This window comes from Impatiens glandulifera, chromosome 1, assembly GCF_907164915.1.
Source record: "Impatiens glandulifera chromosome 1, dImpGla2.1, whole genome shotgun sequence".
In the NCBI taxonomy this organism is placed as follows: domain Eukaryota; kingdom Viridiplantae; phylum Streptophyta; class Magnoliopsida; order Ericales; family Balsaminaceae; genus Impatiens; species Impatiens glandulifera.
Window position 1 is genome coordinate 101,699,350 of NC_061862.1, and position 18,999 is coordinate 101,718,348.

At 30.3% G+C, this 18,999-nt stretch overlaps 1 protein-coding gene across 1 annotated transcript; it reads left to right on the forward strand.

Annotated features, from left to right (window-relative positions):
* Positions 1–9,427: 9,427 nt before the first annotated feature.
* On the forward strand, positions 9,428–10,604 carry LOC124938606 (class V chitinase-like). Its single transcript, XM_047479081.1, has 2 exons — positions 9,428–10,484; positions 10,579–10,604. Exons 1-2 carry the CDS (start codon positions 9,428–9,430, stop codon positions 10,602–10,604), a joined length of 1,083 nt encoding a protein of 360 aa, XP_047335037.1.
* Positions 10,605–18,999: the final 8,395 nt, after the last annotated feature.

Sequence of the window (18,999 nt, forward strand, 5' to 3'; positions counted from 1 at the left end):
AAATATTTTAAATTTTTATCTGAAACTATTGAAAGCTAAATCTTTAATGTTTAATTAAACTAATAAATTTAACCAAATATATTGTTCTTTTTAATAATGGTCTACCGTGGGTGGACTGCCCTAAGCCCCTAACCCATGGGTTTGCTAGGATTATGTTGTTTCGACTCTTAAGTATTACTTAGCTAGACTTTTAGAAGGTGTGCTTAAGAATCATTAATTTAAGAATTTCATTTAATAAAGTTTCTTTTGTTGTCTTTTAGGTTAGGTCGTAGATGTAATTGTAATTTTGGATGATCGGTAGAAAATGTGAAATTTTTAGTTGTCCTAGTTCTACTTGTGAAATTATTTTTGTTGAGATTGAATTCATGACTAAATAAAAATTTTCAATTTTCATTTGAAGTTTTAAGATAAATCCTTTTATGTTTAATTAAACTAAATATATTGTTCTTTTTATTAAATGGGCTATCCTAGGTGGACTACACTAACGCGTGAACCTCTAGGCTAACCTAGTGTCGACTATGAGTATTACTTTCACATTCCAAAGGTGTGCTTGATGATCACTAATTCAAAAACTTTATTTCGTAAGGTCTCTTTTGTTCTCTTTTAGGTTAAGACTTGCATGTAATTGTAAAATTTGGATGATTGGTAACAAAATGTGAAATTTTTTGGGTGTCCTAGTTCTAGTTACATAAACTATTTTTTTTTGTGAGATTTGAATTCATTATCAAATTTTGTTTTTCAATTTTCATCTTAACTATTAAGCTAAATCCTTTTATGTTTAATTAAACTATAAAAATTAAAAAATTATTCTTAGTCGACGGGCTTGCTAGGTTTACCTAGTGCTGACTCTGAGTATTACTGACTTTCAAAAGGTGTCTTTGAGGATCATTATTTCAAGAACTTTATTTTATAAGGTTTATTTTGTTCTCTTTTAGGTTTGGACATTAATGTAATTGTAAAGTTTGGATGATAGGTAGAAAAATGTGAAATATTTTGACTTCCATAGTTCTAGTTACAAATATTAGTTTTTATAAGATTTGAATAGGTGATCGAATAAAATTTTTCAGTTTTCATTTGAATTATTAAGCTAAATACTTTTAGGCTTATTTAAACAAATAAATTTAACTAAATATATTAATATTTTTATTAAAGGAGCTACTCTAGGCGAACTACCATAGTCCATGAGTTTGTTAGGCTTACCCAGTGCTGACTATGAGTATTATTTGAGTTTTCAAAAGGTGTGATTGAGAATAATTAATTCAAGAATATAATTTCATAAGGTTTCTTTTGTTCTCTTTTACGTTAGTACTTGTAAGGAATTGTAAAATTTGGATGAATAGTAGAATAATGTGAAATTATTTGGTTGTCCTAATTATAAAATTATTTTTTTAGATTGGAAATCATGATCAAATTTCAATTTTCATCTGAATTATTAAGCTAAATTCTTTTATGTTAAATTAAACTAATAAAATTAACTAAATATATTGTTTTTTTTATTAAATAGGCTACAACGGTGGATCATCCTAGGTCATGAGTTTGCTAAGCTTACCTAGTGTCGACTCTAAATATTATTTTACTTGGACTTTCAAAATGTGTGCTTAGGAATCATTAATTCAAGAACTTTATTTTATAAGGTTTATTTTGTTTTCTTTTAGGTAGGATTTAGATGATCAGTAGAAAATTGTGAAACTTTTTGGCTCTCCTATTTCTAGTTATAAAATTATTTTCTGTGAGATTTAAATTCATGATCAAATAATGTTTTTCAATTTTCATCTGAATTATTAAGCTAAATCCTTTTATGTTTCATTAAAATTATAAATTTAACAAAATATATCTTATTCTTTTTATTTAATGGGCTACCAGGTGGACTGCCTTTTTCATTTCATAAGATTTTTTTTTTCTCTTTTTAGGTTAGGACCTATATGTAATTGTAAATTTGGATGATCTGTAGAAAAATGTGAAATTTTTTAGTTGTAGATCTGAATTCATAAGCAAATAATTTTTTACAATTTTCATCTGAGGTATTAAGGTAAATCCTTTTATGTTTAATTAAAATAATAAATATAACTAAATATATTGTTTTTTTTATTAAATGGGATACCTAGGCGAACTGCCCTAACCCATGAAATTACTAGGCTCTAGATAACAACGCAATATTACTTTCACTTTCAAAAGGTGTGCTTGATGATCTTGAAAACTTTATTTAGTTTTTTTTTTTGTTTTCTTTTAGATTAAGACTGACATATAATTGTAAATTTGTATGATCGGTAGAAAAATGTGAATTTTTTTTGGATGTCTTAGTTCTAGTTAATTAAATTATTTTTTTTGTGAGATTTGAATTCATTACCAAAGAAAATTTTAATTTTAATCTGAACTATTAAGTTAAATCTTATTGTTGTTTTTATTAAAGGGGCTACCCTAGGTGGACTATCATAGTCCATGGGCTTGCTAGGCTTATCTAGTGCCGACTTGAGTATTACTTGGACTTTCAAAAGGTTTGCTTGAGGATCGTTAACTCAAGAACTTCATTTGATATCGTTTCTTTTGTTCTTTTTTAGGTTAGGTCCTGAAAATAATAGTAAAGTTTGGATGATCGGTAGAAAAATGTAAAATTATTTGTCTGTCCTAGTTATAATTTTTTTTAGATTTGAATTCACGACCCAATACAAATTTTAAATTTCATTTGAACTATTAAGCTAAATCCTTTTATGTATACTTAAACTAATAAATTTAACTAAATATATTGTTCTTTTTATTAAATGGATTACCCTATGTGGACTGATGTAGCCAATGGGCTTGTAAGGCTTACATAGTACCTTCTCCGAGTATTACTTGGACCTTCAAAATGTGTGTTTGAGGATCATTAACTCAGTAACTTCAATTCACAAGGTTTAAGGTTTATTTTGTTCTTTTTTAGGTTAGAACCTGAAAGTAATTGTAATGTTTTGATGATCGATAGAAAAATGTGAAATTATTTGGCTGACATAATTCTAATTATAAAATTTTTTATTTTGAGATTTGAATTCATGACCAAATACAGATTTTTCAATTTTCATTTGAACTATTAAGCTATGTTTAATTTAACTAATAAATTTAACTATATATATATATTGTTCTTTTTATTAAATTGGCTACCTAAGTGGACTGCCCTAGCCCATGGAATTGTAAAGCTTACTTAGTACCGACTTTGAGTATTACTTGGGCTTTTAGAAGGTGTGTTGGAGTATCATTAACTCACGAAATTCATTTCATAAGGTTTCTTTTGTTCTCAGTAATTGTAAAGTTTTAATGATCGGTAGAAAAATGTGAAATTATTTGGCTGTCCAAGTTAGGTGTGTAAACGAGTCGAGCCGAGTACCATACTACTCAAACTCAAATCAAATTATATTATAAATACTCGAGCACCAAATTTTATACTCGAACTCGATGACAATTCGAGCTACTCGAGCTCGAATTCGAAAACTCGAAAATTAAATTTTATTAACTAATATTACATTTTACTTCATGTGATGCAATGAATCCAGTCGCTTCAGTTATAAGAATGTTCTTGGGAGTATATTCAGCCATCTTTCTTTCAAAATCTATGCAGTAAGAACAATTTTCAGACATAAACCCAGCAACCGACTACTTTTATATGAAATAAATTAACAGTTTCAATTGAATTGAAGAAGAACTAGACAGATGATGTTATCATTTGGATCTCATGAATCAGAGAAGATATTAAGCTCAATCATGTAACTTTAACAAATCTCATCACACTGAAGTATCTTTTGATGGAGGAAGAATCGAGTCTTCAGCTGTTTAACATTTGATGGAGAAATCGATGGATGATGGATGAAGAATCCGGTCTTCAACTGTTCAGCATTTTATGGAGGAATTAATAGATGATGGATGATGGAGGAAGAATCGGGTGAACACTTGGGGATGAATGGAAATAAAAGAGAGAAAGAGATTGTGAATGTAAGTTAGGCTTTGGCCGCGGCGCTATTATGATTTTTTTTAGTTTATATATATATATTATATAAATAAATATAAATATAAATAACGAGCTACTCGCGAGTTACTCGAACAAGAAATATAATGTTCGAACTCGAGCTCGATTTTATACTCGAGCTACTCGAACTCAGCTCGAGCTTGGTCAAACCGAGTTGAGCTGAGCTTTGACTGAGTTACTCACGAGCAGCTTGACTCGTTTACACCCCTAGACAAAGTTCTAGTTATAATTTTTTTAGATTTAATTCATGACTAAATACAAATTTTCAATTTTTTTCCGAAATTAAAGGGAAATTAGCATGATACCCTAATTTGAACTATTAAGCTAAATCCTTTTTATGTTTAATTAAACCAATAAATTTATTAAATATATTATTCTTTTTATTAAATGGGCTACCTTAGTGGACTACCCTAGCCCATAGTTTGTAAGACTTACGACTCTAAATATTACTTAGGCTTTCAAAATTTGTTTTTGATGATCATTAATTCAAGAACTTTATTTTATAAGGTTTCTTTTATTCTCTTTTAGGTTAGGACCTGAAAGTAATTGAAAAGTTTGGATGATCGGTAGAAAAATGTGAAATTATTTGGCTGTCCTAGTTCTAGTTATAATTGTTTTTAGATTTGAATTCATGACCAAATACAAATTTTTAATTTTCATTTGAACTATTAATCTAAATCCTTTTATGTTTAATTAAACTAATAAATTTAATTAAATATATATTTTTTTATTAGATGGACTACCCTAGGTGAACTGCCCTAGCCTATGGCTTGTAAGGCTTACTTAGTACCGACTCTGAGTATTACTTGAGCTTTCAAAAGGTGTGTTTGAGGATCATTAATTATAGAACTTGATTTTATAAGTTTTTTTTTCTCTTTTAGGTTAGGACCTGAAAGTAATTGTAATGTTTGGATGATCGGTAGAAAAATATGAAAGTATTTGGTTGTCTTAATTCTAGTTATAATTTTTTTTTGAGATTTGAATTCATGACTAAATACAAATTTTCAATTTTTATTCGAACTATTAAGATAAATTTTTTTATGTTTAATTAAATTAATAAATTTAACTAAATATATTGTTCTTTTTATTAAATGAGTTATCCTATGTGGACTGCCCTAGCTCATAGGCTTGTAAGGCTTACTTAGTACCGACTCTGAGTATTACCTGGGCTTTCAAAAGATGTGTTTGAGGATCATTAACTCAAGAACTTCATTTCATAAGGTTTTTTTGTTCTCTTTTATGTTAGGACCTAAAAGTAATTGTAAAGTGTGGATGATCGGTAAAAAAATTTGAAATTATCTGATTGTCTTAGTTCTAGTTACAAAAATATTTGTTTTGATATTTGAATTAATGGCCAAATACAAATTTTCAATTTTCATTTGAACTATTATGTTAAATCATTTTATGTTTAATTAAACTAAATATATTGTTTCTTTTATTAAATGGCTACCCTTGGTGGACTACTCCTATCCATGGGCCTGTAAGAATTACTTAGTACGGAAGTATTATTTGGGCTTTCAAAAGGTGTGCTTGAGGATCATTAACTCAAGAACTTTATTTCATAAGATTTCTTTTGTTCTCTTTTAAGTTAGGACCTGGAAGTAATTGTAAAGTTTGGATGATCAATAGAAAAATATGAAATTATTTTGCTGTCTTAATTCTATTTATAAAAAAAATATTTTTTGAGATTTAATTCAATACTAAATTTCAATTTTAATTTGAACTATTAAGCTAAATTCTTTTTATATTTAATTAAAATAATAAATTTAACTTAATGTATTGTTTTTTTTTTTAAATTGGCTACCCTAGGTCGACTATCCTAGCTCATGGGCTTGTAAGGCTTATTTAGTATCTGCTTTGAGTAGGGGTGAGCATAATTTGGGTTTAACCAAATCCAACCCTAATCCAAACCTAAAATATTAATTTGGGTTGGGTTGAGTTTAATTTAGATTGGGTTAGAGTTACCAAAATTATATAAATTTAATTTATTTCTCTATTATTAATCCAATATAAACTAATCATCTTCCAACTTTAAGTCGAACACGTTTTTGACATATTTAACACATTTTAAATATTTTTAACACATTTTCACACTTATAACACATTTTTCACATGTTAAACACGTTTTTACGTTTTTGACACGTGTAACACGTTTTTGACATGTTTAACACATTTTCACACTAATAACATGTTTTTGTCACGTTTAACACATTTTTGACATGTTTAATACGTTCAACATGGTTTTTGACAAATCTAACACATTTTTCACGTTTTTGGTACGTTTAACATATTTTTGATAAGTTTAACACGGTTTTCACATTTTTGACACGTTTAACACATTTAACATGTTTTGACATTTTAACATGTTTAACATATTTTTTATATGTTTAACATGTTTGACACATTTTTCACACGTTTAACATGTTATTCACGTTTTTGGCATGTTTAACACGTTTTTGACATATTTTACACATTTTCACACATTAACAAGTTTTTTACATTTTTGGCATGTTTAACACATTTTTTACATGTTGAACACGTTTAACATGTTTTTGGCTCATTTAACATATTTTTAGCACATTTAACACGTTTAACACATTTTTATGTTTTTTGCACGTTTTTGACACGTTTAATACATTTTTGAAATTTTAACACGTTTAATACGTTTTTGTAGATAAAACATATTTTTGACATGTTTAACATGATTTTTGCACGTTAACACGTTTTGATACGTTTTTGGCACGTTTAACACATTTTTGGCATGTTTAACACATTTTTCATGTTTTTGGCACGTTTAACACGTTTTTTACGTTTAGGCACATTAAACATTTGAAAAACGTATTGAACGTGTCAAAATGTGAAAAACATATTAAACGTGTCAAAACGTGCCAAAAACATGGAAAATGTGGAAAATGTGTTAAACATGTCAAAACGTGTTAAACATGCCAAAAACGTGAAAAAACGTGTGAAAAACATGTGAAAACGTGTTAAAATGTTTAAAACGTGTTAAACATGTCAAGAATATGATAATTGTGAAAAACATGTTAAACGTGTCAAAAACATGAAAAACGTGTCAAAATGTGTTAAATGTGTCTTAATCATAAAAAATGTGTCAAATATGTCAAAAACGTGTTAAACATGTTAAAAACATGTTCAACGTGTCAAAAATGTGTCAAACGTGCCAAAAACGTGTTAAACGTGTCAAAAACGTGTTAAACGTGTGAAAAATGTATTAAACATGTCAAAAACGTGTCGAAACGTGTTGAACGTGTAAAAACGTGCCAAAATGTAGAAAATGTGGAAAACATGTTAAACGTGCCAAAAATATGGAGAAAATGAAAAACGTGTCAAAACGTGCTAAAAACGTGAAAACGTGTGAAAAACATGTTAAACATGTTAAAAACGTGTTAAACATGTCAAAAATTAGAAAAAATGTTAAACGTGCCAAAAACGTGAAAATGTGTCTTAATCATGAAAATATGTCAAACGTGTCAAAAACGTGTTAAAAATGTGTTAAACATGGCAAAAACATGTAAAACAAGTTCAACGTGTCAAAAATGTGTTAAATATGCAAAAAACGTGTTAAACGTGTGAAAAACGTATTAAACGTGTTAAAAACGTGAAAAACTTGTTTAACGTGTCAAAATGTGTTAAACGTGTCAAAAACGTGAAAAATGTGGAAAACATATGTCAAAAACGTGTTAAACGAATAAAAATGTGTTAAATGAGTCAAATACATGTTAAATGTTGTAATTGTGAAGCAGAGTATGTTGCTATGTTGCTGTGACAGAAGCTGCTAAGGAAATGATGTGGTTATAACCCTTTTTGCGAAAATTGGGTCAAGACTACGAGGGAAGTGTGTTGCGATGCGACAGTCAGAGTGCCATTCATTTGGCAAAGAATCCTGTTTATCATGGCAGGACGAAGCATATACATGATCGTTATCATTTCATCCGGTCAACTTTAGAAGATGGAGTATTAGCTCTTGAGAAGATTCCCGGGAGTGAGAATCCAACTGATATGTTGACGAAAGCTGTGACAAATGAGAAACTAAAGTTGTGTGCAACTTCAGTTGGTCTTCTTCCTTAAGACACCGGATGGAAAGCCGCCACCGATCGAGAGATGATGAAGTTAGTCTCCAAGTGGGAGATTGTTGAGTTATGGAGCCTAAACTTATAATAAACTCTACAAGTATTAATTAGAGTTTATTGAGTTTGTATTTGGTTTTGGGCTTGGACCTGACCAAGAGTTATTTAGGTTTATTACCTGAATGTTTACCAATAAATATGTGATTATTAAGGGTTTACAAAAAAAAAAGACAGAATTTTAGAGAGATAAAGTGTGAGGCAAAAACTTTGTATTCCTTCTTCTCCTTCATAGTGAAATCCGGTGGTGGCTGAAGTGGATGTAGCTCAATTTGAGTGAACCACTATAAATCTGTGTGTTCTTGTGTTCTTCTTTCTTGTGTTTTTTACAGATTGTTTTCAAGTAGATCGAATTTGGGAGATACAAATCCTAACCCAACAATAATAATATAGAGCATAAAATAAAATACGGGTCAAGAAAGAAAGACAACAAACCTATTAGTTCAAATTTAAATGAATGAATTATTTTATATTGAGAATTATTAACGTTTCTTTTGTACCCAAAAATGAAAGAAAAAAAAGCATAAAGTCTTTGCTTGCTTGCAGATATTGGTCGCAACCTTTTGACAGTTGCAATCGAGAAGAAAATAGGAATCAAACTATTCCTTATACATAGATTTTGATCGCTTCTAAAATCTAAGAATGAATTAGTTAGATTCCTTTAATTTAATTGTGTTACTTTACTTATACCTAGAAATATAGACGACTCACTCACTAACATTGACATTTGATTAACTAGTTAATTCTTCAGTTGGTTAATTACTCCCAAAATTTATATTTATATATATATAGTTTTAAATTAGCAATTATAATAAAAGGCAGGATGTTTAATTTAAAACTAATCAATAATCTACATACCCTTAGTAATAATGAATGGATAGAAGACAAATAAATTAAAGGGTATGTTAATTTAATGGAATGAATTAATGAATGTAGATGACAAATACATGTATAATTAATTAATGTGTAATTAGTACTTGAGGGAGGTTGTAAACATACACACATTATTATACATGTATTCATCATCTACAATATTAATTAATTAATTTAGGGTTTAATTAGTTTATAAAAAAATGATTGATATATAATGAATAATAAGAACAAGTTGAAGTAATTAATTAAAATGAAGATGTATGAAATGTTACTAGCTAGCTAACTAGCTAGTACTATATATAAATAGTGAGCTAGGTTAAGGGATCGATATAACTTATAGAAAGCAAAGCAAAGCAAAGTAAAGCAAAGCAAAGCAAAGCAAAGCAAAGCAAATTAAGTAATTAAAATCAGATCGATGGCATATCCGGTTGTGAAAGGAGTGTATTGGTTGGGTGAGAGTGAATTCCCTATCTATAAGATTGAATCAAATCTCTTCACCCACATCTTCTGGAGTTTTGCGAATCTCGATCCGAAAACCCACGAAGTCTCTGTTGATGTAACAGCCGACACATTCACGAATTTCACAACAACTGTCCGGCAGAAGAACCCTGATGTGAAAACATTGATCTCTATCGGAGGTCCAAAAGCGGACGTATCTGCTTTTGTTGCCATGGCTAGCAATGGCGACGCGCGTAAAAAATTCATTGATTCCTCGATCAAGTTGGCTAGGGATTACGAGTTCGATGGCCTTGATCTCGATTGGGAATACCCAGCAAGTGACATCGAGATGGAAAACTTTGGGCTGCTTCTTCAAGAGTGGCGGGTAGCAGTGGCTGTGGATGCTGGGGCGCATCCCTTTCATGACCGTGCATTATTACTTCTCACAGCAACGGTTTCCTCCGGGCCCATTATACAAAATGTTAAAGAGAATCAATCGCACTCCTATCCTTTCAAGATTATAGACGATAACTTAGATTGGATTAATGTCAAGGAATACGACTTCTATTCCTCCAAACAGGAGGGTGACAAAACACACGCACCCGCGGCGCTCTATGACCCCATCACTAATACCAACATAAGTGGGAGTCACGGAATCATACATTGGATCCTATGTGGAGTCAAACCACAAAAAATGGTTCTCGGGATTGCATTTTATGGGTATGGTTGGAAGCTAAAGGATCCTAATAATAGCGGCATTTTGGCCCCGGCAGATGGTCCCGCACCTTGTACCGGCCTTAACGGCTCAATGGAGTACTACTATATCAAGGCTTTTATAGGCAAAAACAATGCAATCACTTTGTATGACCCTACTTATGTCACCGATTATTGCTACCGGGGTAAGACCTGGTTCGCCTACGACGGCGTTCCAAGTGTCAAAAGCAAGGTCTCTTATCTTAAGGGCCTCGACTTACGTGGTTACTTTGCATGGCATGTTGGGGCCGACGACCTAAATGGAGAGCTTTCCTCGGCAGGTACCAATTACAATTCTTATTCTTTTTTGTTGTTGTTGATACCATTCATTCATTCATTTCATTACGATTACAACCCTCTTTTCTTTTCTTGCAGCTTCACAAGCATTGGACGGACCTTAATCCATATTTGAAGTCAAAGTAACAACACAACAACACACAAGCTCGCTCTTCAATTTCAAATAAAGCTCCTCCACTTAATATACTAAGGATGGTTTTAAATGCGTGAATAATAAAATATGATTTTCAGTTCCAGTTCTTAGGAGGTGCTTACGACCTGTTGTATACAGTTGGAGTCATTCTCTGGTTTTTAATTGTGTGGAAATATCAATCTATTGAAACTTTTTTTTAAATTATTTATTGTTTGTGTGGAAATCGTAATATATTGAAACTTGTTTTAAACTCTTTCTTGTTTGTGTGGAAATCGCAATCGATTGAAACTTATTTTTTAATACACTCTTTAACTTAAACAAAATTATAAACTTATTTATAAACTAATACATGTAAAATAAAAGGGATATGTTCAATCAAGCTAAGAAATGATGATGGATCCACCAGAATTATCAGAGATGTTCGGTATATACCGAATATGAAAAAGAATCTCATTTTTTTGGGGGCCTTGGAGTAAAAAAACCTACATGTGAAAATAAAAAATGAAATTCTTAAAATAATTTCTGAAGCGCTAGTGATGTTGATAGCTACCAGGAAAAGTAATAATTTGTATTACTATCAAGTTAGTATAGTTAATGGAACAACATGTGTATCAACTTCCGGGAGTAGTAAAGAATTAGAGGCAACAAAGATATGGCATATGCGATTGGGCATGCTGGTGAGAAATCTATGAAAACTCTTGTCAAGCAAGGATTGTTGAAAGGTACAAAAGTTTGTAAATTAGATTTTTGTGAACATTGTATTCTGGGAAAACAAAGTCGAGTAAAAGTTGGCACTGCTATCCATAACACCAAGGGTATTTTGGATTATGTGCACTCAGATGTCTGGGGACCTGCCAAGACTCCTTCTCTTAGAGGTAGACATTATTTTGTTACTTTTATTGATAATTTTTCCAGAAGAGTATGGGTATTTACTATGAAGAATAAAGATGAAGTGTTTGAGATTTTTCTTAAATGGAAAACTCAAGTTGAAAACGAGACAAGAAGAAAGATCAAAATTCTCCAGACTGATAACGGTGGAGAATACAAGAATAATCTATTCCAGAAGTTATGTCAAGAGTGTGGCATAGTTCTACACTTCACAGTCAGAAAAACACCACAACAGAATGGAGTATCGGAACGTATGAATAGGACATTAGTGAAGAAAGTTCGATGTATGTTGTCTAATGCTGGGTTAGACAGGAAATTTTGGGCAGAAGCTGTGTCATACACTCAATATTTGATAAATCGGCTACCATCATCTGCACTTGGTGGCAAGACTCCATTAGAGGTATGGTCTGGAAAACCTGTAACTGATTATGATTTTTTGGATATTTTTGGTTCTACTGTACATTATCATTTAGTTGAATCAAAGTTGGATCCACGAGGAAAGAAGGCTCTTTTTATGGGATTTACTACAGGAGTTAAAGAATATCGCCTCTGGTGTTTGAATGCAAAGAAAACCATTATCAGTAGAGATGTTATTTTTTATGATTATTCAATTTTGAATAAGATAACACCAGATAAGATTGATTGTAATCCGCAACTGGTGGAGTTTGAGCAGATAAAGATAAGCCCAACTATAAGTGACTCTCCAACGATAGACCCAAGAACCTTCAAAACAACGTGAATCAATTTCTTTGAACAGACCAAGACGAGTTATTAAAAAACCAGGTCGGTTTGTTGACATGGCGACCTATGCACTTCTAGTCGTAGATAATGTTTCATCCACTTTTTCAGATATTAGTCAAAGTACTGAAAATGGAAAAAGGAGAGGTATATAGAAGATGATATGCAATCTATTCAGAAGAATGAGACATGCAAGTTAATGCATCTACAAAAAAGGAAGAAGGTTATTGGTTGTAAATGGATCTTTGATAAGAAAGAATGATTTCTCAAAAAATTTGATGTTCACTACAAGGCAAAATTGGTAGTTAAAGACTACGCTCAGAAGGAATGAGGTGATTATAATGAGGTACTTTCTCCTACGACGGCATTCAGAGTGTCAAACATAAGGTCGCTTATCTTAAGGCCCAAGACTTGCGTGGTTACTTTGCATGGCACGCTGGAGCCGACGACCTAAATGGAGAGCTTTCCGCCGCGGGTACAATAATATTAATTACCATTCTTTTTTCTTTTTTACCGATCATTACATTTAATTAACAATTACAAACCTCTTTTCTCTTTATTTTATTGCAGCTTCACAAGCATGGGGTACTGGAGCTTAATCCATAATTTAAGGTCAAACTAACAACACAACGATCACAAGTACTTCGCCTCTTCAATTTCAAATAAAACTCCTCCACTTAATATAGTAATTAAGAGTGGATCGACGTTTCTCATGCCGCGTGAATAATAAGTTCCAGCTTTTGGAGGTGTTTACACCTACCCATCACACCGTTGGATTCATTCTCTTGTTGTTTTGAATTATTTCTTGTATGGGTGGAAAATTGCAATCTATTGAAACGTGCGTTTTATTTTATCAAAAAACTTCCTTTCTTTTTATCCAAACTCATATTTAAGACAAAAATTATACTTAATTAGTATTGAAATATAGAGTAATCAAATTAATGAATATATCAACATTTTAAAATACAAATTATCGAAATGTCGCTAAAAATATTAAAAAGCAAATAGCAAATGAAAAGGCGTCACTTATTTAATTGAACGTTTGTCGGCCCATATACATTCTTTTTTTATTACTATGTTTGTCATCTATATATGTTACATTTACCAACAAATTAGAAAAACCCACCATATTTCGTTTTCCTATCTTCTTCCCTCTCTTATTTCTTTTCAATTTTTTTATTATACAAACAATATTCTTTATTTTGTTATTGCCCTTGAATTAATTCAATATACTTACAATAACTTTTATGGGTAGCAGAGTAAGCATGGACAATATTGTCGTCACATTCTTTGAAAATGCAAGTAAACGCCTATAATTATATATATAATTAAAGGAATGACCGATAAAGACCAAAATCACGATATGAAATTTTCAATTCATACATTTTAACAATAACTTTATTTTTATACTTTTTCAAATTTACAAAACTCTAATTTATGAATAATTCTTGGGTCGAATGTGTACAATAAAATTACGGATTTTATTTATGTTATGAGTGTAAACACAGAACTTTATGCTACAGTTGTAAAGTTAAGAGAAGAGCGTTGCTTAGTCTCTACCAATGGACCCAAATTATATTATAATATAATTAATACATAAAATTATATTATAATATTAGTTATTCTCTCATTATAATGATTATCTTCTTACCTAATTATCCAACACCATATCCTTATTTCTAATGTCAAATGCACGACACGAAAACACGACTCGAACCACAAACGAAAAAATGAAAAATCAGGTTAGCTAGGATAATGTATTTTCTGATTCGGTTCTAAATCAGGAGACACGTTTGACCCGATTAAAAAACGGGTCAAAATTGAATCGATCTCAAATATCCCAACGTACACCGCTAACCCGTTAATTTTTTTTTCTAGGATTTTTGTTTTTCCTTTCTACTCACTCTTTCTTAGAATATTTTATAGACGAATTTGTTATTTAACATCATTATTTTTTATGTCATTTTAATATGAAATAAAGATGTGATATTAAGGGTTAAAATGAATTGGGTTCGAGTTGAATCAGGTCAATCGTGTCGGGATCGGGTCAATTACAAATAAAGTCCAGGTTCAAATTAGTATAGTTTAACACCATAATCAGCCAATCTGACCGACCTGAATTGTCACCCTTACTCATCATTTCTATGTCTATCTCTATTTCTCATCTAGTATTTTTAATATCCTTAATTTTATATCCCTCTCAAAAACATGTAGTTAAATTTGGTGTGACACTTAATGAGTCAAAATTACTCTAATATTGTTAAGTCTCACACTTAGGCGATTCGAGAAAGTCATTTCTTTACTTCACTTTACGAGATTTTTGAGGACGGAAAGTTACATGACTTAACCAATTATCAACATCAATAAAAAAAACGAATTCTAGGTAAATCCTAATTTGGTTTCTCATCGCGTTCACGAGATTCGAGAGAAGGGTATATAACTGGGTTAAACTTTCTAGTTGAGATTTGTCAAAAGATCTGATATGCTAACAACCATAGATTTTTTTTCTTTAATCTAGAATTTAATTAAATACTTTTCTTTAATATATTAATTTATTGGTTAATTCTTTCAATTATTTTAGAATTTAAAAATTAGTTTATGAATTAAATTATGGAAAATAACTGATTTTAAATAATAATATTTTAAGTTTAATTATATAATTTTATAATGTTGTTACGTCTTAATATTTTATGATTAAGTTTAATTAACGGAAAAAATTATAAACGATAATGATGGAAAAAGTTTTCGAAAACAGAAATAGGAAGCTTGTAAAAACAAACATAAAAGATATTATATGAGACGTTAAGATAATTATTAGAAAGCGTAATTTTTTAACTAATTCAATAAAAATATTTTTTTATAAAACTTTTTTATTTATTTTTGTATGATATTCATATAGTAGTTAATTTACAATTTATTATATGAATATTTTGATATAAAATATAAAAATCTGTTTATATATAAGTTATTACAATTTTATTTTTTATTTGTCGATATATATTTTATTTTTTACAAGTTTATAATTAGTATAATTGTTGTAATTTGAAATTTGATTATACGAAATCGATATAGTGAACTAATTATTAAATATAAATTCCTTAAAATGATTTCGTGAACATTCTAAAATTTAAAAAATATATATATTATATAATGTGGGATTAAAATGATTGTTTAATATAACTAAAAGAGTAAATCATAAACAAAAAAAAAACACTCAAACAATGTCATTCCAACCTAACAAAGCAAAAAAATTTTAGTGGTGAAGGTTCTTGCAATGTATAACCGCTTCATGCTCCTCATCATGGACTTCTCATTCGTCCATCATCTTCTCTCGATATATCTGCCTTTTCTGACTCCGACTGGGCTGGTTGTTCGGACGATCGTCGTTCCACAACTGGCTACTGCATATTTCTTGGTGACAATCTTATCTCTTGGAATTCAAAGAAACAACAAGTTGTTGCTTGGTCTAGTACCGAGTTTGAGTATTGAGCTCTAAATCATTCAACTGTTGAACTCATCTGGCTCCAATCCTTGCTACGTGAACTTTGCATCTCCCCACTTCAACCTCCCACTCTATGGTGTGACAATATTGGTGCTGCATTTCTGTCGGTCAATCCAGTTTTTCATGCTCATACGAAACATATTGAGATTAATTTTCACTTCGTTCGCGAACGTGTTGCTCAGAAATTTCTTTTCATTCGATACTTACTGATGATAAAATTGCCGACATCCTCACTAAAGGACTTGCATCAAACCGATTTGCTTTATTACGTAACAAACTCATAGTGTGTGCCTCCCCGTTTCGTTTGAGGGAAGGTATTAAAGACTCTACAATTAAAGAACACACTTGAGTCTCTTGGTTTTTATATTCCCTCTATTTAGTGTATTTATAATCTTTACATATTCTAACATTTTAATTTCTCTTATTTTTGTATAATTCATACTCTTGTAAATGTAATAACACACTGAAATACATTCTTAATCTACATCAAGTTCTTGCTTACTTATCTTATCTAACTGTCTGGTACGGTGTTGTCGTTGGTATTATGGTACTGCCCTTAACCACCAAGTTTTCATTGAAGACTTATTTGATACCCCTCGACGCTGAAGTTTATCCCCCACCGTCTCAGATCGTCTTGATTAAAAAGGTAGAAATGCAAATAATTTATTTCCCTAAAGAGCTTGTATAGTACCACCTATACCTAAAAAGCATCTCAAGTGATTAGGCGGGGGACAAAATTCAATCTTGCAATCTTCAAGTCACGAGCCTGATGAGTCGACCAATTACTCTAACCCTTTCCTTGATCTTTATTGAACTATTCGATCTTAGGTCCCCGTCTTTGGTTGCTTGTTCGGGATACAATCGGCGCCAGTTAAAGAGGAAGAGTAGGCACGATGTCACTTCCTTGCAATCATCGGGAATATTAAAGTAGTTGTTATCTTGTATCTTTGATTTCCTGGCATTCCTAACAAAGGGACGGAGCGACTAGAAAGAAAGAAATCTTGTGACCTAAGGATATTGTTAATGCAGAGTTTCGCCCTAAACAATTAAGATAGGGAACTTGCCCATTACAAAAGCATACGGGGAGATTAGACAGTAGGGAACCGAAACCAAGAGCTAAACATATGCATGGGCCTCCAACTCTTTTGTGGGCTTGAGGGAATTTTGGAATCTTAGAAGGCGGATTACCAACTAATCCCAACCCAAAAGTGAGGTGATCAGTCATACTCCCTCGAATGCCTTTGCAGTTAGTAGTAGAAAGTGATACTATCCTCATTGTAGAGGGTACGAAATTGATCTCCGACTGAGAAAATAAGAAGTTCGATTAACCGCGATTACTAAATTGGAATTCACCAAAATTAAAGCAAACGGAAAAAAAGACATTTATACAAGGATCAGAAACAAACAACAAACAAAATAAAACTATACCCTTCATTGGATCTACAAAATTATCCCGACCATAAAATATAAACCTTTCAGCAAGATTGCAAAGTCCACGACAATAATAACATAGAGAATAAAATAAAATATTGGTCAAAAAAGGACAACAAACCTATTAGTTAGAATTTAAATGAATAAATTATTATATATTGAGAAATGTTAAACATTTCGTCTATACCCAAAATTGGAAGAAGGAAAATGCATAAAGTGTTCGCTTGTTTGCAGATATTGAAAGAAACCTTTTTATTTTTTTAATTTATTTTTACAGTTATTAGGTTTGGCGGTTGCGATGGCATAAAAAATTGGAATCAAACTATGCCTAAATATATAGTTTTGATCACCTCCTAAATCTAAGAATTAAGCCGACTTTAATTTAATTGTGTTATTTAATTATACCTAGACAATCTGGTGTTATAAAAACTAATATAGATGATTCACTCATTAGCATTGACATTTGATTAACTAGTTAATTATTTAGTTTGTTAATCATCCATATATATATATATATTTTTAAATTAGTAATTATAATCAAAGGCAGGATGCTTAATTTAAAATATATATAAGTTTACTGAACTTTAATTTGTTATAATAATTAAGAAGATTTCATTCGCAGGTACAAAAATATTAATTACCATTCTTATAATTTTACCAATCATTACATTTAATTAACAATTACAAACCTCTTTTCTTTTATTTTCTTGCAGCTTCACAAGCATGGGGTACTGTAGCTTAATCCATATTTTAAGGTCAAACTAACAACACATGCAATGATCACAAGATCGCCTCTTCAATTTCAAATAAAACTCCTCCACTTAATATAGTAAGAGAGGACGTTTCTCATGCCGCGTGAATAACAATATTGCACTGGTTCCAGCTTTTGGAGGTGTTTACACTTGCCCATCACACCGTTGGAGTCATTCTCTTGTTGTTTCGAATTATTTCTTGTATGTGTGGAAATTGCAATTAGTTGAAACTTACATTTTATTTTATCAAAAAACTTCATTTCTTTTTAACCAAACACATATTTAAGACAAAAATTATACTTAGTATTGAAATATAGAGTAATAACAATAATGAATATATCAACATTTTAAAATACAAATTATCGAAATGTCGCTAAAAATATTAAAAAGCAAATAGCAAATGAAAAGGCGTCACTTATTTTCTAGCGCTCTATTATGTGCGTCACTATATTTTTATTCAATATATTAATTTAGTTGTTAATTTTAATTTACACTTTATTTTAGAATTTTAAAATTAGTTTATGAATGAAATTATGGAAAATAATTGATTTTAAATAATAATATTTTAATTTTAATTATATAATTTTATAAATGATGATACGTCTATAATATTTTATATTTAAGTTTAATTAACAGAAAAAATTATAAACAATAATGATGGAAGAAGTTTTTGAAAACAAAAATAGGAAGCTAGTAAAAACAAATATAAATTAAAAGATATTATATGAGATATTGAAATAATTATTAGAAGGCTTAATTTTTTAACTAATTCAATAAAAACAATTTTTTTTAACCTTTTTATTTATTTTTGTACGATGCATATAGTAGTTAATTTACAATTTATTATATTAATATTTTGATATAAATTATAAAAATCTGTTTATATAGGAGTTATTATAATTCTATTTTTGATTTGTCGATATATATTTTATTTTTTACAAGTTTATAATTAGTATAATAGTTGTGATTTGATATTTGATTGATACGAGATCGATATAGTGAACTAATTATTAAATATAAATCCCTTAAAATGATTTCGTGAACATGAATATCTT